Source organism: Aedes albopictus, chromosome 2 (assembly GCF_035046485.1).
Source record: "Aedes albopictus strain Foshan chromosome 2, AalbF5, whole genome shotgun sequence".
In the NCBI taxonomy this organism is placed as follows: domain Eukaryota; kingdom Metazoa; phylum Arthropoda; class Insecta; order Diptera; family Culicidae; genus Aedes; species Aedes albopictus.
Genome location: NC_085137.1, coordinates 261,956,656 through 261,981,712, shown reverse-complemented (window position 1 = coordinate 261,981,712; position 25,057 = coordinate 261,956,656). Strand labels below are relative to the sequence as shown.

Sequence of the window (25,057 nt, the reverse complement as noted above, 5' to 3'; positions counted from 1 at the left end):
TATATCATTACATTAATTCAGTCGTATTATAGATTAGCTAATGTAAGATAACTTTTATTCTACGTCTGTCAAGTAGTGAAGCGTTTAATCTACATTATGAATGCATTGAAGCATTATAGATTTTTGATAGATCGATATAGTTCTATAGAGCCGTTGTTTAATTCATCATTGCATTACCATGTTTAAAGCTTTATGGCATTCAATAATGCAAGCATTTATAACTTCATATATACATTTACTACCCAAGTAACAACGGTGCTGAAGCCTTAGGGAACGTTCAAAAATTAAGTCCAACATTTGGGGGGGGGGGGGGGATTTTTAGAAAGTGTGACAGTACGTGTATTAGTTATAGGAAAATAGCGTGACAGAGGGGGGAGGGGGGGTCTAGAAATTCCGGAAAACGGTGGACGTAATAAATGAATCTTCCCTTATTGAATGCAGATATACGGTGTATTTAGAGCAATCATTACTTTACATGCAAACTTAAGGTTGATTTAAAGTGGAAATGGGCGATTATGCGACTGAACTAAGATTATACCAGTATAATCTTATCTTGATTCTATAATTGCCCACTTCCACTTTAAATCAACCTTAAGTTTGCATGTAAAGTAATGATTGCTCTAAATACACCGTATATCTGCATTCAATAAGGCTTCAGCACCGTGGTTACTTGGGTAACCAAGTTGTCCATAAAAAACCCTCAGTTCGAAAAAAAATGGAAAATACTTCAAGAAACAGAACCATTCAGAACAAAAGAAACCCAAGTTTTCATGGATTGCTGGCTAGCACTCAGATGATTATGCTCAGAAATTGTTGTATGAAATGTTATGTTATGTATGGTTTTTCAGTTTCTGATTGGGACATGAAGCAAACCAAGGTTTTTATATAATGGAAGGTTAAGCAGGACGTTTAGTTTGTGGAGAAAAGCAGAGGAAGACAAATTTCAAAGGAATTTGCTGAGGGGTGGGGGGGGGGTTTGTTTTCAGAATTTCTCAGTGAAAAAATAATGGCCGCTCAGCCAGTTTTGACATCTAAGACTACCTTAGAAGCAAACCAGGTATTGAGGGAACAAAAATATTATGGGGTATTGGTTTCCTTATTAAGCATAGTGCTCCCGATTTCATTATACCCAAAATAAAGGATTGAAGCGCGGTTTATATTGTTCCTTTTTATTGTTTTTTTTTGGTTAGAAGTGAGCACGTATCAAAACGTAAAGAACAGAATCAATCGGTTCCGTAATCACTTGTTTTCGAATGGGATAGATTTGGGTGGGTAAGATAACTAATGGCTCTCTAGCACAACTTTTTAGAGCTGCAGGAAACACAACTCAATATTGCTTCTTTGACATCAATGCTGTTAGTAGGAGTTGAGTAAAAATTATTAAAATTCGTGAAAACCAAATGTTTTCTGAATAATTCTTATTTATGTACGTCTTCAGGCTACCTGTACAGACTGAATAACTAAAAAACTTGCTTTTCGGGGCAATCATGCTTTGGCGCGCAAAAAGTTGAATCGCGTCTGCACTGATATTGATGACCAACTCGCTTGGTTGTTGACACAACTTGTCACCCTCGATAGGGGGTAGGCAAATAACAGGGAAGCAAAGCTACTATGTTCAATTACACTAATTACTCATATCTTATCTGAAAGTTCTCAGCGAAACAACAAAATGTCTAATGGAGTGAAAATTCTACATATACATTATGAGAGAAGTTATAGATTTTCACGTGCTTACTTAATCATTAGGAAATGCGTTTAGGACTATGTTGATGATGAATAAGCATATTTTTTTCAATTCTCTTCAAAACAAACATTTGGTACACTCTGACCACAGACAATATATTGCTGACTGCACCCCAAATTGGACTGACACAATAGTGTGCACACACCTTCAAAGTGTGATTGCAGCGCAGGGCCACGTCGGATCGAGTTGAGGTCTTCGGTGCACTTATTCCTTGTAAATGGAGGAATAAGTGCACCGAAGACGTCGAGACGATCCGAGGCAAATGTGCACTTTTATCACACTTTTTAGGCGTACCAAAAAAAGTGTGATAGTCCAATTTGGGATGTAGTCTGCAATATGAACGGTACCTTTTTGTAACTCGCTAATCGATGACGTTCGTTTTCCGCCAATTATGAAAATGGAAAAAAATACCACAGACAAGTCTGTGAAAATACAATACATTCATTGTAGACTATATGTTATAAATAAATATTTTTTTTTGTAATTTATACAATGTTGAAATATTGAGCTTTTTTACTTTTCTTGGGTATCAAATCGCTTGAGTTCGTCGCTTAAGCCTTTTCTTCGCGTTGAAGTCTCTGAGTGTTTTCATTTTTTTTTGCGCGGGTAATTTTTGGCTATAGGGTGTGTGCGCCATCAGTAAGCCGTCCCTTATTTTGCAAAAAATGGAAATGTTATAAGTTCGTTAGTGGGAAATGATCGTTTTAGCTGAGAAATGATCGTGTCAAAATTTGAAGTCCATATCTCAAGACTAAGTGGTCCCTCAAGGGGCCTAAAATTGTCAAAAATGGTATGGGACCAAAAAAAAAACATGAAATTTTTTTCGGCGAAAAAATATGCTATTCTACTTAAACCGATGATTTTAGGACCCTGAAGGCCCGAAAATGTGCTTAGAATTGCGATATCTCTACTCGTTTTTGAGTTATTGAACAAATTAGGGTAGGTTTCCTTCGGGATCTAAAAAATGGTCAAAAATGCTGATTTTTCGGTTGTTTTTTTGTCAATAACTCAGAAACGAGTAGAGATATCGAAAGTCTAAGTACATTTTCGGCCCTTTAGGGTCCTAAAGTCACCCAGTGTTATAGTAATTTGGCGGCAAGAGACATATTAAAAAAGCTTAAATCATGGGAAAGTTAGTTAGTTAATTTATTTTCGACACTTTACACATTAGTGTGCATTCGTGTCGGTAAATCATGGGAAAGGAATTCGGTTCATAATTTGGAGGCGGCACAATGTTGGTCATGGTCATAAGTTGGTACAAATTGTGCTTTTTTAAATACTATCGTATCACGGTTTATTTTAGAAAAAAATCCTCCATAAACTTTATCAGAATTCCTTCAGAATTTTTTCGAGAGCTTACTCCAGAAATTTCTCGAAGGATTCATTTAGAAAACCATTCACGAATTTCTTCAAAAATTCCTTCTGAAAATTTTACATGATTTTCTTCAAAAATTCCTCCAGTGATTTCTTTAGAAAGTATGAAATTATAGGAAATTATGGGGATTCCTTTTGAGATTTCTCTAAGAATTCCTTTAAGAATTATTTCAGGGATTCCTTTAGTAAATCCATAAATTTATTCAGAAATTTCTTTGAAATTCCCAAAAGATTCATCCAAAAATTAAGAACTAAAAAAACAAAGAACTCTGCCATAAATCCTTCCATGGATTCCATTCGAAATTTTTCCACGGATTGCTTTAGAAAATCCTCTAATGATTTCTTTCAAAAAATCTTGCACGGATTCTTTCAGAAGGTTCTCCGGGGATTCTTTTAAAAATCATCCATGAACTGCTACAGAAATTCCTCCAGAGCTCCATAAGCTTCCGAAAAAAAATGCTCCATGGATTCTTTCAAAAATCTCTCCTGAGATTCTTTCGGACAATCATCCACGGATTACTTCAAACATAGTTCAAGTAATTTCTTTCAGAAATTTCACGAAGAATTTCTTCAGAACATCCTTCTGAGTTCCCTTTATTTTTTTCGAGATTCATAATACATTTCCACCAAAGTTTCCTCTAGAAATTTTTCCAGGGATTCTTTCAGAAATCTCTCCAGAGATTTTTTAGAAAACCTTCTATGGATTTCTTACAAAACTGCACTATGGAACTTCAGAAACTACTCCAGGATTCATTCATAAAAAATAAAAGGACCTTTTCAAAAATTGTTCTAGCTGAATGGAATCATTAAGAAATTTCTCCAGGGCTTCCTTCAGATATGCCCTTAAAAACTTCTTCAGAAATTTATCCAAGAATTTGTTTAGGAAATTTTCCATGGATTCCTTCTGAAACTTCGCCTGGGATTACTTCAGATAGAAGACTTTAGAAAATCTTTTAGAAAATCCCTCCGAAGGAATCAGAAGTTTGTCCAGCGAATCCAGAAGTTTTAATTTTTTTTATTATTGAGATTTCCAGCCCTAGGCTGGTTCATCTTCGCATTCTGAAGTCCTTTTAAAGATTGTTTCAGAAATTCTTTCAGCTAGCGATTTTTATTTTCAGAAAATATTCTAGTGATTCCTACAGGAACTCATACAGGATTTCTTTACGAACTCCTCCAGAGATTTCCTCGGGAATTTCCCCAAGGATTCCATTGGAAACATCCGCAGTAAAGTCTCCAGAAATTACTTCAGGGGTTCATCCAGAAAAACGAACAAGAATTCCCGCAGAGATTCTTGCATTACTAACTCCAGTGATTCTAGCGGGAATTGATGCAGAAATTCATACAGAGCTTCTTGCGTTCCAGAATTTCTCTGTATATTTCTTCTGAAGTTCTTCCAGCGTTTCCTCCAAGGATACCTTTAGAAAATTTTCCACGGATTCAGAAAATTTCCAGAAATATTTACTTGCCATTTCAACAGAAATTCAATTGGAAATTTTTCATGAGATTTTTCGGCTTTCTCCAGGAATATAAAAAACATCCTCCTGGTACTCTATTGAAGGATTTCTTCAAGAACTCTTCTAGAGTGTCTCAATAAATTCTTCTTGAAGTTCCACCAAGCGTTTTCCAGGAAGTTTTCATTATTATTCCTTCAGAAATTTCTTCAGATATTCCTCCTGAGATTCATTCAGGACTTTTCCTGGAATTCCTTCAAAAATACCTTCAGGGATTTTTACTGAAATTAGACTGGACATTTTTTCAAAAATTACTTCATGCATTCTCTTAGTAATTCCTCCATGGATTCCTTTTGAAATTTCTTCAGGGATTTTTTTTCGGAAATATCTCCAGAGACTCTTTCAGTGTTTTAAGGATTTCTTTAGGAATATCAGTAAAAGTTGTTCCTTGGATTTTTCTTCGTAAAATTCTCCTAGAAATACCTTTAAAAATCCTGCGGAAATTCCTCCAAGAGTTCCTCCAGCATATCCTTGAGAAATTCCTTCAGGGATTCTTGTAAAAATCCCTACAATGGTTCTTTTTAAAATTGTTCCTGCGATTCCATAAGAAATATCTCCTGTGACTCATACAAAGATTCCTCCAGACATTTTTTTTCAGCAGTTCATCCACAAATTTCACAAAAAAAGACTGGAGGAGTTCTAGAATTTCTTAAGGAATCTTGCTTAAGGATTTCTGAATCCATGAAAGAACTTCAGAAGATACCAGTGGAGATTCCTAGAAAAAGTTTTCGAAAAAATATGAAAGGACAAAAATTCCTGAAATAATCGTTGGGGGACCTGAAGGAATTCCCTGAGATATCTTTGTAGGAATTCCTAAAAAAAAACATGATAAACTACTGGAGGAATTCTGGAAATAATTCCAAGGAAACACTTTTGGTGGAGTTTATGAAGAAATTTCTGAAGATATTTCTTAAGGAATTTCTGGAGGAGTTTCCTCCAAAAAGGACATTTTTGATGGATTTCTGAAGAAATCCCTGGAGAAATTTCTGAAGTAATTCCTGAAAGAACTTGTGGAAATACCTCAGGAGAAATTTTCAGGAGAATTTTTTGTACAATTTCTAAAAGCCCTGATGGAATTCTTCAAGGAATCGCTTTGAAAATTTATGAAGGTAAAGAATATTTTGAAGAAAACTCTAGAAAATGCCTGGAAGAACTGAAGAACCCTCTGCAGGTACCCCTAGAAATATTCCTTGAACAAATGCCAAGGAAGAAAGCTCTGTAAAAACTCCTGAAGATTTCCTAAAGAAAGGTCTGAATAAATCCTAAAATGAATTTATGAAGCAGTCTTTGTATGAATACCTAAAGAAACTTTGGAGAAATCCCTCGAGGAACTGCTAGAAAAATAACTCGTGGAGGAATTTTGGAAGAAATGCCTGAGGGAATCTCTGGAGCAATTCTTGATGGTATCAATCCACCCCCCAACCATCCCGACCCACCCGAATACCTGAAAGAATCTCTGGAGAAAAAAAAATCTCCATAGAAAAAATCATACAGGAATCGCTGAAGGAATCTGTGAAGGGTCTCCTGCAGAAATCTCTAGAGAATGTTCTGATAGAATTTCTAGGTGTAATCCTACAAGAAACTGTAAAGAAATGTCTGCCGGAACGGCATTTTTAAGAAATCTCAAAACGGCATTTTTAAGAAATCGCCAAATTGAGTCTATTTATTTTGTTAATTTTTCTGAAACATTTTTTGGCGTATCTAGTAAAATTTGCTGACGCCAAATTGATTCTATTTATTTTGTTAATTTTTCTGAAACATTTTTTGGCGTATCTAGTGAAATTTGCTGGCGCCAAATTGATTCTATTTATTTTGTTAATATTTCTGAAACATTTTTTGGCGTATCTAGTGAAATTTGCTGGCGCCAAATTGATTCTATTTATTTTGTTAATTTTTCTGAAACATTTTTTGGCGTATCAAGTGAAATTTGCTGGCGCCAAATTGATTCTGTTTATTTAGTTAATTTTTCTGAAACATTTTTTGGTCCCTGGAGAAATTTCTGAAGTAATTCCTGAAAGAACTTGTGGAAATACCTCAGGAGAAATGCTTTGAAGAATTTTTTGTACAATTTCTAAAAGCCCTGATGGAATTCTTCAAGGAATCGCTTTGAAAATTTATGAAGGTAAAGAATATTTTGAAGGAAACTCTAGAAAATGCCTGGAAGAACTGAAGAACCCTCTGCAGGTACCCCTAGAAAAATTCCTTGAACAAATGCCAAGGAATAAAGCTCTGTAAAAACTCCTGAAGATTTCCTAAAGAAAGGTCTGAATAAATCCTAAAATGAATTTATGAAGCAGTCTTTGTATGAATACCTAAAGAAACTTTGGAGAAATCCCTCGAGGAACTGCTAGAAAAATAACTCGTGGAGGAATTTTGGAAGAAATGTCTGAGGGAATCTCTGGAGCAATTCTTGATGGTATCAATCCACCCCCCAACCATCCCGACCCACCCGAATACCTGAAAGAATCTCTGGAGAAAAAAAAACTCCATAGAAAAATTCATACAGAAATCGCTGAAAGAATCTGTGAAGGGTCTCCTGCAGAAATTTCTAGAGAATGTTCTGATAGAATTTCTAGATGTAATCCTACAAGATTTACAGTTTCAGAAATGTCTGCCGGAACGGCATTTTTAAGAAATCTCAAAACGGCATTTTTAAGAAATCGCTAAATTGAGTCTATTTATTTTGTATCTAGTAAAATTTGCTGGCGCCAAATTGATTCTATTTATTTTGTTAACTTTTCTGAAACATTTTTTGGCGTATCTAGTGAAATTTGCTGGCGCCAAATTGATTCTATTCATTTTGTTAATTTTTCTGAAACATTTTTATCGTATCTAGTAAAATTTGCTGGCGCCAAATTGATTTTATTTATTTCGTTAATTTTTATGAAACATTTTTTGGCGTATCTAGTGAAATTTGCTGGCGCCAAATTGATTCTATTTATTTTGTTAACTTTTTTGAAACATTTTTTGGCGTATCTAGTGAAATTTACTGGCGCCAAATTGATTCTATTTATTTTGTTAATTTTTCTGAAATATTTTTTAGCGTATCTAGTAAAATTTGCTGGCGCCAAATTGATTCTATTTATTTTGTTAACTTTTTTGAAACATTTTTTGGCGTATCTAGTGAAATTTGCTGGCGCCAAATTGATTCTATTTATTTTGTTAACTTTTTTGAAACATTTTTTGGCGTATCTAGTAAAATTTGCTGGCGCCAAATTGATTCTATTTATTTTGTTAACTTTTCTGAAACATTTTTTGGCGTATCTAGTGAAATTTGCTGGCGCCAAATTGATTCTATTTATTTTGTTAATTTTTCTGAAACATTTTTTGGTGTATCTAGTAAACTTTGCTGGCGCCAAATTGATTCTATTCATTTGATTAGTTTTTCTGAAACATTTTTTGGCGTATTGTCTATCCGGTTGGAATCAAGATCGACATTCAATCAAAAATTGCCATTTTCTTGGTCCACAAGTGTCGCAACTGTTTCGCATCTAGTGCGCTGTGTTGCTGACAACAACGGGAAGGATGCGCACTACCCAAGTAACCACGGTGCTGAAGCCTTACCCAAGTAACCACGGTGCTGAAGCCTTATTGCATGCAGATATACGGTGTACTTAGAGCAATCATTACTTTACATGCAAACTTAAAGTTGATTTAAAGTGGAAATGGGCAATTATGCGACTGCTTCACGATTATACCAGTATAATCTTAATTTGATTCTATAATTGCCCACTTCCACTTTAAATCAACCTTAAATTTGCATGTAAAGTAATGATTGCACTAAATACACCGTATATCTGCATGCAATAAGGCTTCAGCACTGTGGTTACTTGGGTATTGCATGCAGATATACGGTGTATTTAGAGCAATAATTACTTTACATGCAAACTTAAGGTTGATTTAAAGTGGAAATGGGCAATTTTATCAAATACTGGCAATACTGGTATAATCTTAATTCAGTCGCATAATTGCCATTTCCACTTTAAATCAACCTTAAGTGTTCATGTAAAGTAATGATTGCTCTAAATACACCTTATATCTGCATGCAATAAGGCTTCAGTACCGTGGTTACTTGGGTAGTATCTGCACCATTTTTAGTGCACAATTACTTTTGACATGATTAAAAAACGTCGCGAGTTGGGTCGCGTCGCGACTTGATTGTGCGAAGTCCGGTTTGGTGGCGGCCCAACAATATCTAAACGGAAATTTGGAGTTAGGGGGGTCAAGTGCCCTCCCTTGCCCCCCTTTGCCTCCGCCAATGACAATCATCATCATCATTATCATCATCAATAAATGACCCGCGAAAAATAAACAGTGTGCGCGGAAGATTCGAAAGTTCGCCTACCGGGAGCTGGTTAGTCGGTGCGAAATGTAAACAATGTGTGTAAAAGAGCGCGAAAGATTCGAAAATGCGCTTACCGGAGGTTCGTGAGTCGGCGCGAAATATGCGCGGATGATTCGGAAGTTTGCTTGCCGTAGTTAATTTGGTGTGAACAGTCGGGAGACTGAGGAGACTTGATCCCTCGGGAACAAGAAAAGTCCTATAGACCAACTCACGGCAAAGTTCTATCTCCTTCATTCTTTCAGAGAGTTTTAAAACAACCGGACCAGGTCCTATCTAATTTGACAGGTATTGGTCCTGTTGTTTTCTAATTTCGCGTAGGTGAGAAAGAAAGCGATTTCTTGATGACGTCAAGTTCATATATTGCAGATATCACCCCACATTGGACTATCATACTATTTACGATTCGCCTAAAATGTGTTAATAATGCACATTTGCTGAGGCGTCTTCGGTGCATTTGTCCACTGAAGACCCCAACTCGATCCGATGTGGTTCTATGTTGCAGCAATCGTAATCATACTTCAAAGGTGTTTGTACACTTTTTTTTCTGTCCAATTTGGAGTGAAGTCCGCAATAGTGGCTTCTTGAGTATTGTATAGCGTGAGTCGCAAATATAGATCTTACCGTTGGATCATTCTGTTTGTCCTTTAAGCTCTTATTGGCAGCCTTCAGTTCGATTTCCTGATTCATTAGTTCCTTTTCCAAATCTTCAATTCGACTTTTCAGCAGCGCTATCTCGCGGCGTAGTTCATCTGCCATTTCTGTGGTTCCGGCAGATGATGTCGCGGCCGCTGTGCCGCCTGTTGTGCTGCCACTTTTCGTTTGCTCGAGCTCCTGGTAACGAATCTTCAGCCGTTGGTTTTCTTCTTTGTAGGAATGCAGCTGGCGTTTCCATTCATCTACGTTAGCGGTGGATTCCTGATTTGTAATACAAAAGCATTAGAGTTATGACAACTTCGTTGTTGCACTGCATAATGGTCTAGGATCTTGATCATCTTTACTCGTAAATCGTAATCCTGGACCATTTCAGTGGAAAGGTTACGCCCAGCATGAGCGTGAGCTTGATTGACCGTTCATGGATGCTACTCTAGTATCGCCAGACCAGCTACACTAACACAAACAACCAATGAGATATCTGCTGGGGATTAGCAAGCATCTTCAGTGTGTGAGTGTTGGTGATCTTCTATTTTAGTCGACAATGGCGCTTGTTACGTCAGGTTGCAGGTCAATGTGGGGAAGTGGAAGGAAGTGATGTTGTATCCACAGCAGATCGTCTGCACTAATCCATGTGGATGTCTGAGTATTGGTGGGATATGGTTGGCAGAGGGTTCACACATTGGTGCGTGGATGCCAGGCGTAAGTTGATGGAATAGAGTGTTTTATTATTCTGAGGTTGTGCGGTACAGGTCGCATGATTGCATAACTCTTAGGCGTTACATGATATTATGCCTCTCAAGAAAAATCAGAAAATGGCGATTACCTTCCTCTCGCTTCCGATATAAGCGCGACAGTTACTAATCATAAAAGCGTCATCAGATTCTAAATGTATTTTATTCCATTGTATGGGGTTTGACAGCAAGCACACTCATTTTACTGAGCCACTCTTGTCGTTCATCACAAATACATTCGAAAACATCTGTCACTTCGCGAAACCCACGTGCTTTTGTTTTGGGCGGGAACATGTTTTCTTTTGTTTTGCCTTGCGACTGTCATTGAGGCTGTGGATCTCGCGGGCGTACGACAGCCGCAGGACTCTAATAAAAGATAAGCGCGACAATAGATTGACACTGTGCTATGAAAGTTTGGAAGGAAGCGAAACGGCTTTTTCAACCCGTTTCTGTTTTAGCGATGGCTATGAACATGTGAATATACATGAGTTGTATATGTAGAGAGGAGGGAGAAAGGGTATAGAAAGATACACACTAGGAGGAAAGGGACGGCCCAGGTATTGAACCCTGGACCTTCTGTATACGAATCAGAAGCGGTAGCCACTACCACTAGACCACCAAGCACGTTCCTATATTTCAGTGGAAAGGTTACGCCAAGAAGAAAACAATATAGATACCCAATTATTATTTTTAAAATCGTTTAAAGTTTTTCAAGCCCCTTCTCTTCTAAAGCATTACAGGATTGGTAAACGACCCCTTAAAATAAACCAGAAAAAGTACAATTCGATTACACATCTTTTGACTGAGGATTAAAGGGTGTCTCCACTCAAATTGCATCACGGAAAATATAGATTATATTTCTTGGGTATAATTTTGGAATGCAAGCATCAAAATGGCTGATTTTTTAACGGCAAAAGGTTATTGTGATCACAACAAATTGCTAAAGCTCCATAGAAAATCAAAAGGCGCTCCATAAAGAATAAACATGTTCCATAAAATGTTTAAAGCATTCCATACTTTATAGAAAATATACCGGTACAACATAAAATAACTTTAATCATCTGCACCATTATGTGAAGCAATTTAGCACTGAAAAAACTAAATTAAAACAATTCTGGTTGTTCGATTTGAATAGGTCCTATCAGCATAGGAATCACAGCAAACATACGACCTATTCAAATCGAACGCCAGAATTTGCCATCCATGGAGATTTTTCAATTTTTCATGGAGCAGTTAATATTTTATATGGTGTCGTTTGATGATAATAATGGAGCAATCATCTATTTTATATGGTGTAATTTCCTTTTTTATGGTGCAATTTATTTTTTATGGAGCAATATTCAATGTACTATGGGTACAATTTTGTTTTTTTTTTATGGAGCATTTCCATTGTTTATGGAGCATTTATATTTTATTATAAAGAGTTTTATTATTATTAATTGACACAAATTCCACTTTTAACCCTAGTAAGATGTTGGGGTCAATACAGTCCCGATTCGTTTGTTGGCGGCTCGTTAATTCGCTAATCGGGGCGCAGTCGTGACCCAACGAACGAATCCTCACTGTATTTGTCCAAAAAGAAACCAATGCTCAAACATCTTGTTTGACTCAATCGATTTTCATTAGTGTCAAACTGATGTTGTTTCTTGAGTTCTTTCCTTGTCAAATATTTGACCCTGTGTACTACAGGCCTTACACATTTTTATGGCACATATGTTCATACTTCATGGAGCGCTTTTTGATTTTCTATGGAGCATTTGTAGTTGTTTATGGGTGCAATAAATATGCTGCAACAATATATTATGCATCCTGAAAGTGGTTTAAGCTTTAACGTTCATCGCTGGCGTTATAGCTAATACAGATGTGCCATCCCTAATGCTCTATAGCTTGACAGCTGAGCAGTCAGAAAGAAGAAGAAGAAGCTTTAACGTTAGGGGAGACTGCACGGAACCGCCAAACTACGCAAAATTGAGTTCTTTTGACGCAACCCCTTAGTTCGGCCCAATAAGCCAAATTTGAGTAAATCGATTAAACTCACACTAGGTAAATTGCCTTCACCTCCAGCAAAAACATTTACTTAAGAGTAGGTATATTCAACCCAAGACCCCCCCTCATTCAACCCAAATTTGAGTAAACCTGCATTTACCCAAAATTGGCTTATTGGGCTCAAGGACCCCCATTGGGTAGATGCATCTCTGTTTGTTTTTGACAACATCGGTGAGGAAAAAAGGGAAAACAACCTAATTTTGGGTAACTAGTTTATTCGATATACTCAGCTTTGAGTAAAATCGACCCAAAAATTAGGTAGTTTGATTTCTCCGTGTGGGTAGTAGACTGGGTCAACAAAGCTGATTTTTTGGAACAAAGCTTTTTCGATTCCTTTTGGCGACCTAAACAACTGTGCAAAACTTGGGAGCTATTGGTTACGTCTCCGTATTCCGCATTGCGATTGAAATTTGTATAGAATTTAGTATACTATGGGAAAACGTGCTTTTTTGCATTTTTCTACTAAATTGTTTTTTTTTTCTCTAAAAGGATCTAAGCAAACTGGCAACAAAAATCAAAACAAACAAATTACTAAATTGTTGCTTAGAATTTTGACATCAAATACAATAAGGAGAATGATATTGGAATTTAAAAATATTAACTGAAGAGGTGTTTCCAGTGGACGACAAGTCCTTTTAAGGAAACACCAGAACTTAATTATTAAAAATTATCTAAAAGTAGCTTACTGACGATTAATATAAACATTTATAATAGGAATGTACGAACATTGTCTCTCAAATATCGCTTAACGCTGTTTTTGAAATTATTACGATTTCTTATGGACTGTATTTCACGGGGAAGTATGTTATACTTGGATGGGCCTATAATAGAAAACCGCCTTTGACCGAAACACGAAGATGCTCTTAACCGGAGTAAATTGTTGACTCGCCTTGTATTGTAAAATCTTGAAGTTTCTTGCAGTACCAGATTATGATGAGTTGTAGGATTATTAATAACATCATGAATTAGTGATAGAGTTTGAAGTTCACAAATTGCACTAATTGGTAAAATTTGGTGAGGTAAGTTTGTATATAACTGAACTGTAGGGTAAAGGTGGGGTAGTTTGAACATTATCTTTAAACACCTGTTCTGTAATATTTGCAGCTTCTTTAGTTTTGATTTGCATGCACGACCCCAAGCGATAATCAAGTAGCTTAGCCTTGAATGAATATGTGCATGATAAAATTTCAAAAGAATTTTAGTTGGAATAAAACTACGAACTCTTCTCAGTACACCACACAAAGGTGAGATTTTATTACAGACATGTTTAATGTGGCCATCCCACGACAAGATACTATCTAAATGTACACCTAAATATTTAAAAACAGAAACTTGCTCTATTTCATCTGATCCTAGTTTTGGGCTCATTAGTTGGGGTAGAGTTTTCCTCGCAGAATGAAATATCATGAATTTTGTTTTGGTTAAATTTAAAGATAATAAATTACATGTGAAATAACAGTGAAGCTTCTCTAAGTCAAGGTTTATATCAGTAATAATAGTGTGAGGATTGCTATTTGGATAAAATAAGGCAGTGTCATCCGCAAAAAGCCTTGCAGTTCCTTTGAGGCCAATTCTGCATATATCATTTATGTAAAGTAAGAAAAGCAACGGCCCGATATTACTACCTTGAGGAACCCCCGTATGGATATGCATTAGTGAACTTCTTTCACCATCGATAGATACAAACTGTTGCCGATTTTGTAAATAGCTACGAATTACCTCATTAGCGGAACCTCTTATTCCATAACGATCTAACTTTGCCAGCAAAATATCGTGATTCAGCGTATCAAACGCCTTTTTCAAATCTATAAACAGAGCCCCAACATGTTTTTTAGAGTCAATATCATTTATTATACTATCTTCAAGCTCAGTAATAGCTACAGTTGTGCTGCTTCCATTTCTAGAACCGTACTGCAAGTTGTAAATTACATTATGCCGTTCGAGGAAGTTTACCATTCTATTCATTAAAAGTTTCTCAAAAATCTTGTTAAAGACGGAAAGTGTAGAAATAGGCCGATAATTATCTGGTTTACTAGGAACACCACTTTTAAAAATGGGAACAACTTTTGCAATCTTAAGGCATTGTGGATATCTACCTGAATCAATAATTTTGTTGAATGATTCGGTTAAAATTGTTGAAAATACGTCTACGTTGTCTTTAATTGCGATTGTTGGTAAGTTATCAGGGCCAGGATTTTTCAAATCCTTGATCAACATTACAACCTCATCAGCAGAAGCAGGTTGTACAAAAATTGTTTCCGAAACTGAACGCACTGTTGTTAAAGGATTTACATTAGAAGTTACAATGTTGTTTGCTAATAAACTGCCTATGGTAGAGAAATGTTCATTTAAGGCTTCACATGTTTCAATTGTGCTATTTGTTTGCACACCATTGATAACCAAATTTGATTGAGAAGATTTGGTAGATGTACCGAAAAGAGCATTTATATTTTTCCAAAGTTTAGAACGGCAAGTGCTGTTTAGTAAATTTTCATAATACCTTTTCTTTGTTTTCTTTTTTAGAATATCAACTTTTTTGGATACATGTCTTAACAATTCGGTAGTTCGTGAATCTGAAGGGTTGTTGCGGTGTCTTTTTAAATAATTATTTTTAATTTTTATCAAAGACCAAATTTCAAAGTTCATCCACGGGCAATGACTACCTTTTAATTTAGCAGTTTTAGTAACAGTGACTGTGTTATTAGCAAGAATTTCATTGTACTTATACATTATACCTTCTAAACACGTATTAACATTATCTATAACATGTATGCTTTGCAAGTAAGCTCTAAACTCATATTGTACTTGAGAACGGTTAACGATATTTTTGGTAAACGTCACACGATTCGTTTCGACAGACATTTTATATTCAGACAAGACTAACAAATGATCACTAACATCGGAAAAAATTGTATGATTAATTGTTGAAATTGTTGAAGTGTAGCCTAAGATATGCCGAAACACTTTGCCAAAGACCGCAAAGTGCTCGGTGGTGCTTAACATTTAACTTGTAAAGGAATAACATCAATAATAAAATCTCAATTTTTGGCCTAAGTTACCAAGCGAATAACTTTTTTCACAAGCGTTGGATCACTTTGCGGTCATCGGCATAGTTTTTCGGCATATCCTTGGCTATATGGGGACGCAACCAATCGCTTCCAAATTTTGCACAGTTGTTTTGGACGCTAATACAGATTGAAAAAGCTTTGTTCTGGGTTGATGCGACCAAATTTAAATTTTCTCCATACAACGTTGACCCACTCTACTGGGTAGACTTGATCTCTTTTGCTTCATTTACCTGTAATTTAAAGGAAAACACAAAACTAGATCCGTACAGAATGGCACGTAAACATCCATTGCAAGTTTATATACAACAAAAGGCTTTTAAACTACTGTTAAAGTTTTCAAAACTGTTTTTTGTGGAGGCATGTCTTATGATGTATTTTTCAAAAATGGGTGACACTTAATCCTCCTTTGAGCACATGGTTTATTCAAAGGGAAAATAATTCCAGAGGCTTCCTATTCGTTTTCTTTTCAAGTTTTCTTGTATTTTCGATGAATATGGTGTATTTGAAATTTTAAGATTTCTTTAATTTTTTAAGGATATGCCGTATTTTCAAAATGGGGAGACTTGATGCCCCTTTTCATGGTTTGTACCAAAATAATGAATATCCGACACATTTTATCGGTGAATATACCAGAACTCCAAGTAAATTAAGGCTTCCGAATGGAATTTTATTTTTCACATACATAATGTGTGTGTAATCCTCGAGGGATGAAGTCTAAGTCTCCCCATATCACTGCTGTGTATACTACGCTGCATTAATTTAAAATTGTTTATAACAGCCTTAATTGGATAAATACGTTTGATAGTATTTTATTTAAACTATGTGCTGTAAAATTTTAACTTAATTTGATTCGATTTTCACAAAGTTATTGAGATTTTTCTGAATCGCTCATAAGATTCCTGAAGCACCGAAAACAAACCATAAGCCGTTAAAGAATAATGTAATGTACAATCGAAATCACTTGTAGCACAAACATAGTCGTTTGTCCAGGAGTAGTTTTGGAAAAAATATGCTAAACAGAAGAAAACAGTTTTTGATTCTAAGAAAATATGGGGGGAACAAGTCTCCCCAGGGATTAAGTCTCCTCAGTCTCCCCTACTGTTAGTTTGTCAAAACGTTTGAAAATTTGACTCTGAGTTTTCAACGTAATAAATAGTAAGTGATACAATTTTCATCAGAATAATTAGGTGAGTTGTTATTTTTCTAGAATTCCAAATTCAAACCGTTTCAGAGTAAGTTTAAGGCACTTTTGAACAATTTTATTTTGACTATAGTCAATGCTGCTGTGATTCTTAATAAATATTTGACATTGTTAACCTAATGTAATAACATGTTTTCAATCGAAATTTGAGCCATTTTGGCTTAACACTTTCAAAGTTAGAAAACTTTGAATGTCACAATACAATACATCTTCTTACCGATTTTGGCAACACCTGGTGAAAATGAGGCGTTGCCAAAATCGGTAAGTAGGAGTGGAATTCGATCCCAGGTCCTCGGCGTGATAGTCAAGTGTTCTAGCTATCACACCAGGTCGACTCCATTTGTTTTCTTTTATTGTTGTACAAAATTCCCAAAATCTAAATTTATTACGTCGGAGATATCTCCATCAATACTTAACCGATTCCGATGGAATTTTGATGGCATCATCTAAATTGAATGCTAGTTGAAAAAGCAGCCATGTTGATGCATGCAATCAAAAGTTATACGTTATTTTCCGGGATGCAATTTCATTGTGCCACCCTTTTCATACCATATGTGCATCCTATAGGCACGTGACCATGTTCTACAAAATTTTATAATTTCAAGGTGAAACATCAAAAATTCCTGTTTCTGTTTTGCATAGAAACATTAGAGCCACAAATCTGACAAACGAAGCATCACACTACTCTGAATTTATCCTGGCGTTGCTTACTTGCAAAAACAGGCAGATAATCCTAATCAGGCGCATTAGTCTATGAATTTTCAAGATTAGTGCTCTTAAAAACGTGAATAAGCGTTCAAGTCGGCCATTGTGGCAGCCATATTTGTATTCTCTGATGTTTCATCTTGAAGAAAATATTGTTGAATTATACTGTGCCTCTATGTTTCATTTACCTGTAAAGCGCTTGTTAGGCGTAGATTGTTACTTTTTAGAGTAGCCAGCTCGATTTCCCACTTTTTAGCGTTTGCAGAACTAAAAAAAGGACACGATAGAATAAATATTTGTTTTAGCCATTTTTTGATTACTTTTTGATTTTTACTAACCTTTGAGCTAGGGCCAACTTTAACCGTTCGTTTTCATATTTGAGCTGTTGTTCTGCAGAAGATGTCGTCATTCCATCGCTGGAGGAAGAGTTGATGGACATCTGTTTCAGTTCATTCGTCAGAGGGTTTGCATTGTTGAGCGCATCGTTCGTTGTGGGATGAGATGGGCTTTCAGTTTTGATGGTCTGAAAAAAGCAAGAAAATGATGTTGATGTAGAAAGCAATGTAATTCTAAATCAAAAAAAGAGTAACAGAGAATATTCGAAACATTTTAGCAAGCAGTACTTATGATTTCAATATCTTGAGAAAACTTTTAATAAAAAGTTCATTGGATACAGTATATGCATCTTTTTTCACTATTGTACATTACATTTCTTATCTATTTATTTATCTATTCATATTTATTTTATTTATATTTTCTGTTTATATTTGTGTCTGTCTACACAAATCACGAAATTCTCGGTAACGCTCACGACACAAAATCACCACGACGACAGATTGATTTTGTCGATCATCGATAAAAAGAGTTGCTCAAAAATTCTCAGAGTTGCTCTCGTTTGCACAGTGTCTTGCCCCAAGATTGAAGCCCACTCACGCACAAAATCATGTTGGAGTGACATTGTTTAACACCAATCATACTGCCGATGGACGCATAAATGCCTCAAGTGCAAAAACCGACAATCGAGGAAATCGCGTGCAAAGTTCAAAAAAGTAAGAAGTAAGTATAAGTGCTGGTTCGTGTTTACATTCAGCCAAATAAACTTAAGATTTCCAAGCCTAACTTATGAAACGGCCTTTAAAAGTTTCATAATGATTAAAATGGATTCCATAAAGTCGCTCTATGGCGCACAATCATCTTATAGCTTGGCTTTATATAGGGTAGGGCGGGGCAAGATGGGTCGCGGGGCAAGATGGGCCAGTGCCATTTTCGAGCGCATTACTCATGTTTTAATTATGTTAATAATTTTGTTAGGTGACCAGCATGAATAAACAAAAGTTTAGGGTATTGATTGAACAATTATTCACTCTAATTGGAAATAAAAACTAAAACGTTTTTTAGCCATGTTCCTTATGCGATACATTCCATATAATAATAATAATAATAATAATAATAATGCAGACACAAATGCCACATAAGTGGTAAAGTGTCTTTAATATATATTAATAATAATAATAGTTCCATATAATCTCTATATAAACAACTGCGGGGCAAGATGGGTCACCTTCAATATTGAGCGTATTCTTGAAGCGGAATGAACGCCTAAAATTATAACATAAAATTATGATAATTTTTTAGTGAAAACATCGATTTTCAAGTCGTCTTAGGATCACTCAAATAGTAAAGTTTTTTTTATTTTCCAAATATTTATAATTTATAAAATGTTTACTATTAGCTCTTGTTTACTCAGTATGGATATGGAGCATATATGAATATGAAACAATTCTTCTATATTGCCGTTTTCCGTTGAGAAAATGTGAATTACTTAAAAGGTGACCCTTGCCCCACACTTTTTTCACGACGTAAAATCGGTCACTTTTTAAAACTGCTTGTTTAACATCATATTTTGTATTTAATGAACTTTTTATTGATGATAGCATTGCCAATTAGTGTATTGAAGAGTAGAGGACGAATACAAACCAATACGATTTGTATTTACCTAAGACGAGACTCTCGAAGAGGAAAAAAAGCAACGTCAAGTGCAGCCCAACTGAGCTGTCAGTTGTAGCCCGTTCGATTACGTTACCTAAAACGAGGAAAGTATTGCTATCCGCGATAAATGCTGAAGCCAAAATTCACTCCGAGCAGTGTTTTCTTCTCCTGTACTGTCAAAAATTAATTGAAAACAAAATATTCCAATGTTTACTTTGCTTGGCGATTGTTGGCGATGCAAAATTTCACCTCAACATGATTTTGTGCGTGAATGGGATTCAGTCACACTGCATGTGAGGTGATGCGGTCACGTACGTGTTTGAACCACCAGCCCAAAACATAATGTCAACACAGATAGGAAGAAGAAAAAAATAACAAAGTGGAGAAATAGAAGACCGTCTTAGTGAGTCTCGTCTCAGGTATTTACAAAGTTATGATGATCCGTCCTTAGGTGACCCATCTTGCCCCGCCCCACCCTGTTATTAGACTCCCATTGAGTCTTGTCGAATTCGTTTTTGAACCTGGGTTGGAACTGGATCGGCGAAAAAAGTAAACAAACGTCAAACAAATTTCAGTGTAAGCGGACCTGATTCGACATAAGCTAAGCTAAACTTGACTTACCGTGGGCACATTTCCAGTGGTGGTAATCGGCGCATCAACGTTGTTGGGGTCAAAGCTGTCACTGTTTGACATTGAAGAGCGCGCCGTAACTGGGGATGCATTGGCGGAAGTAACCGTTGAGTTTCCATTGGTGGATGCTTTGTTGAGTGCGTTTTTAGTTGCTTCTTTCACCTCCTGAAACTTCTCAATGAACTGAAAATAGGAAAACAATAAATGTTAAGAAAAGAACTGTGATTTTTTATTTCTATTCAAATAATTTCATATTAGAAAGTGTTTCATTATAGAATCACCTTTCCTAGCTCGGCCTCTGATGCAAAGCCCAATCCATACACGGTATTTGCTCGTACGTCACTCCATTGACCAAATTTTTGTGATGTTTGAGTAAATGTCATGTTAGGGGTTATAGTCGAGTTTATTACCGCCTAAAAACAGAATACAGAAAAAAAATGGAGAAAATTTTGCATCCAGTCAGTGTAACTTAACCCATGCCAAGCCCTGTATTCATATTGAAATATATTTAAACTGAGCATTAACTTACCTTACTCCCTTCTACACTAATTATGCGATAGAGATTCCGGGAAGAGTCATAGAAAAAGCTAACAGAAATAGCTTTGGAGCTAGCTGTTATCCACGTCCTTTTGGTTTTGGGATCGATGTGGAAAACATGAGCATTGCAGGAGAATATTGGTTGTTCCCTAAGAAATAAAAGAAGTTTTTTTTTGTCAAAATTTTTGAGCAATAAACACACCAATGTTAAAATTCCACAGATAAGCATAACTTCCCATCGTTCATATTTTAAGGTTATAGGGTATTGGATCCCTTATTAAGCATGTGGCTCCCATTTTAATCCTACGAAAAACAAAGCATTGGAACGTTGTTTGTTTTGTTTCTTATTTTTGTAGTTTTTGTTAGAAATGAGCACCCATGGAAACCAAAAGCACAGAATCAATCGGTGCCGTAATCGCTTGTTTTCGAATAGGATGAATATGGGAGCGTGAGATTATTGATGGCACAATGCCCTAGTTCGCAAATTGCTTGCCCATACGGTAGCATCGTTTGGGTTCCCGTTCAAAGTTTGTTCACTACCGACATCTATTTAGCAATTTGGTAAAACATTATAGTGTGATTAGCATTGCGCCATTATGCTTCGACGATGTAAATCACAATTTGCTCCAAGTGATACGACTGTTTGTTGTATTGTAAATTATTTCGAATTTCATCACTTCGAGGTCGACCAAAAATGTCGAACTAGAACTGTTTACCATTTTAGTTGTATCGAGTTTATTCATTATTCTTCCGAATTCGTTTTCTTCTTGAATTCGGAAAAAGTACTGATGCGATTCGAATACCATGTTTGAACGTATTAATTTGCCTTTTAGGAATCAATGGAAATTTCATACCAAGTTTCAAAAAGAAGAGCATGAAGACGAGACGTTTCGGTTCAGCTGATCGCTCATTTTATCAAAGTAAATTTTACAGAAGGTTGCGTCGTAGCCCCTGTTATGTCGAATTCGTTTTTGATTCAGTTCCAACCTGGGTTGGAACTGGATGAGATCACAGCTTCAACCCCAACCCGACTTCGGTTTCGCTTGTACTAAAGTTTGTTTGAGTTTGTTTGACGTTTGTTTGTTTACACATTTTCCGCCAATCCAGTTCCAACCCAGGTTCAAAAACGAATTCGACATTAGTATCAATATCAACACTGTTGTCGTTTCGTAAAATAGACTATTACTATTAAAGTTTAATATGCTCAAGTGCAGCTTGCAATGTATGACACTTAAATAGGGTCATAACGCGCTATATAGATTCATGGTTTAAAAACAACAGTACATATTTACTATTTATACGTTTTCACTAGTTGTGGTTGATTTTGGAGTGTCCCACCCCTTGTTTTAAACGCACAACTAAAATGAGTTTTTGCTTAGTATATACGTCAGCTATAAATATTTTAAATCCCCGGCTAGAAAGAATATTTCCAAAAACATTTAAGATTGTAGCTCACAGGCTCATATATTTGACCAATTACAAATCAACACTCAAACATCTAGTTAGACTTGATCGAATTTTCATTACTAGGGGTACACACGACACAGATTAAATTGCTGCAAAAGCCATGATTTTCTGCTTATCTGAAATGTTGCATGATTTATCGAAGATAATAACAGAAGATCGCCTTGAAGATCGCGACGTTTAATCATTTTAATTAGTTTACGCTGTTAAGTGAATCCCCCTACTGTTAAATATATGTTAACTTTTGAGTGTATTCCTTGACAAATATTTGACCCTGTTTACTTGGAACGCTACATCGCTTAGAAATGTTGGTGCCGATTTTTGTTTTTTCATTCCGTCCATTGAATTATGCATAGTGGCGGTTTATACATAACCAGATTCTCATACTAATTTAAAATGTATTTTGAAAACAGCAGACACTTTTCGATTTGTGTTAATTGCATGGAATATATGCATCCCATTGTTACATAGAGGGATTTTTGTGTTTTTTTTTGGTAGCTGTATTAATTTCGTCATGGGTATTTTTTAAAACCTGTTGAACTCAAAGTTGGCCTCAAAATGTTTCCCAGGCAAACTGAATTAGATATAAGACCAAGGTTCAGCAATTTTGGGCAAAGAGAACAAAACTGCTGAAAATTCACAAAGTCAACCTATTATTATCACATAATCACAAGTAAGTACAATTAGTCTTGTCATTCGCGATAAGTAATGAATTTACAACCCCTTTAATAACTTTCGCTTGCAAATCTACACATCCTGGTTTCATAAAATATGCTCACTGATTTTGTTTTAAACAGCACTGAGCACACTATTTTTGTTTTACTCATTCTTCATACTTTTCGGAATTATCTCTAGTGTACCTTTCATTCATAATTTTCCACTTTATAAATAGCATAGCATAGCATAGCATGAATACTTGCACAAATCTTGGATGGAGTTGCAAAGTTGTATATATCCATTGGCATTGCTGATGTCGCTACTATCTACAATGTCATAGACCCATTCAGCTCCACACACCTGGCCAAGTCCTTGCAAGCATTTATAAATCCCTTCATCAACTTAGAAAGAGCCCAGAACTGAAGCAGCTTCCAATAGATGAAAGGATGTTGAAAATAGCGAATTTTCAACTTAAACACAAGTAAGTACAATTAGTCTTGTCATTCGCGATAAGTAATGAATTCACAACCCTTTTAATAACTTTCGCTTGCAAATCTACACATCCTAGTTTCATAAAATATGCTCACTGATTTTGTTTCAAACAGCACTGAGCACACTATTTTTGTTTTACTCATTCTTCATACTTTTCGGAATTATCTCTAGTGTACCTTTCATTCATAATTTTCCACTTTATAAATGAGAACAAATTGAAAAAATGATGTGTACAAAAATATACTGGAGGCTTTTACTGTTCTCTACGATACAATTGATTAAGGCAAACTGAGTGTCGTGCGTATTATGGGTGCATCACGGAAGATGTTGTATGAATTCAGTACTACAACACAAGTTTTTTTTTTTCATGGGTATATCATTCTGAAAATGATATATCGTACTTTAGATTTACTTGTAAAGTTGTTTGCTTGTACTTTTCAATAAGACAACTTTTGTAATGCACATTTTAAACCTTTCTTCTTCTCACGCAGAATGGGTGGAGCGATTAAAAAGTAGTTTCATAAAAAAGTTTCAATTCGCTATCGGCAATGAAAATACACATTCTAAACTGAATAGTCAATAGCTTACCCCATAGCTAATAAAGGTTAAACGCGACGTTTAATTGCACATTTAAAAAAGTTGAATTTTCAGTAATTTATTGTTTGGCAGTCTTCACACACAATCCGAGCTGTATTCATGAAAAATTTATTCTTAATATGTGACAGATGCTACCGTACACACTCCCATTTACGGAGCTCACTAATATCTATATGGATGCAGGTGGCGGTATCTGTTATGTCGATGCCTTTCAACTTTGTGCTCACTGACGTATCTGAATGGATATATGTTCTGTTTGTGCTTTGCTTATTACGATATAAATAGATTCCAACTATTTTGTGTTTTAATCTATGATGCATCAGATTATCACATTTATGATACACCGGTGCTATCATTTATGTGAATCGATTCACATAATGTATCTTTCCAATTTAGTTTGCCATTCTTATTCATATATATGCTGTCAGATACTACTGCGCCGAATCTTACATTTGCTGTCAACTATGACATGTTTATTCCCTATGTTAGAAAGGTGGTTACCAAAGTCAGGTACTCATTTTTTTTTCTCTGACCTTCTTACCGCTTCTAATCGAGTAAGATCACCTCCATACTTTTATGTATCGGTGCATTCTCCGGTGGATACCACTCGGTCGCACTTTTTGATTCGTCAGGTAAATATGTCCCGCCGATGCCGGGAAGGATACTGTATCACATTTGAGTGTACTTCCACTCAGATTTGATTACCGAAGTCGGTAAAATTTTACTGGGTTTTTGAACAGCAGAGTTAAGTCGGTAAACGATTGCGAATACAGAAAAGTCGGTAAGACTTAAAATTTCGATCTGTCAAACAAATACTGAAGTAGTCAGTAATATCTGATATACATGTTACTGTCTTTTTCGGTACTCTAAAATTTTATTGGATTGGTCTTGCTGAGTTTTTCAGTTCCGGAAAATATTTTTTTGCAATTTCTCATCGTAATAGGCTGTTTTACCTCATGCAAATCTGACAGGAAAAGGCCTACTTTCCCACATCAAATTATCAGTGCTGTAATGGTTCATTACAGCACTGATTTGCGTTGCGTAATGAACCATTACAGCACTGTTTTCAGTTTTGATCAACATCTTGATGCTTTCTGGACGCAGGTTTGGAAAATTGTGACAACTGCACAGTATAACCTGCTATGATCCAGACTTCTTCAAACATGGCTATGAACATCAGTGTGCAGTTTGATGAAAAAGTTTTGTTCAAAACTATCCTCAAGTGGTAATTTATGAAATTGCAAAAAACGTTGTACGCATCTCGGTGCAGAACTCGATTTTTACAGCACTCGTCGTACTTATCCAACTCGGC

General features: G+C 35.9%; 1 protein-coding gene across 2 annotated transcripts in view; it reads right to left on the bottom strand.

The window, feature by feature from the left end:
• Window positions 1-24,149, bottom strand: part of LOC115254166 (homer protein homolog 2) — a 31,326-nt gene extending 7,177 nt beyond the window's left edge. Inside the window, exons 1-7 of one of the 2 annotated variants that reach the window (XM_029872355.2) lie at window positions 23,737-24,149; window positions 20,528-20,684; window positions 20,280-20,411; window positions 19,990-20,181; window positions 17,718-17,902; window positions 17,568-17,646; window positions 9,596-9,889 (exon numbers count right to left, since the gene is read on the bottom strand). In XM_029872355.2, the coding sequence (XP_029728215.2) occupies window positions 9,596-9,889; window positions 17,568-17,646; window positions 17,718-17,902; window positions 19,990-20,181; window positions 20,280-20,411; window positions 20,528-20,684; window positions 23,737-23,741 (1,044 nt within the window). In that variant the 5' untranslated portion in view covers window positions 23,742-24,149. Of the gene's footprint in view, window positions 1-9,595; window positions 9,890-17,567; window positions 17,647-17,717; window positions 17,903-19,989; window positions 20,182-20,279; window positions 20,412-20,527; window positions 20,685-23,324; window positions 23,499-23,736 lie in introns of those variants that run through there. The other variant, XM_062851649.1, reaches the window with a different exon arrangement.
• Window positions 24,150-25,057: the final 908 nt, after the last annotated feature.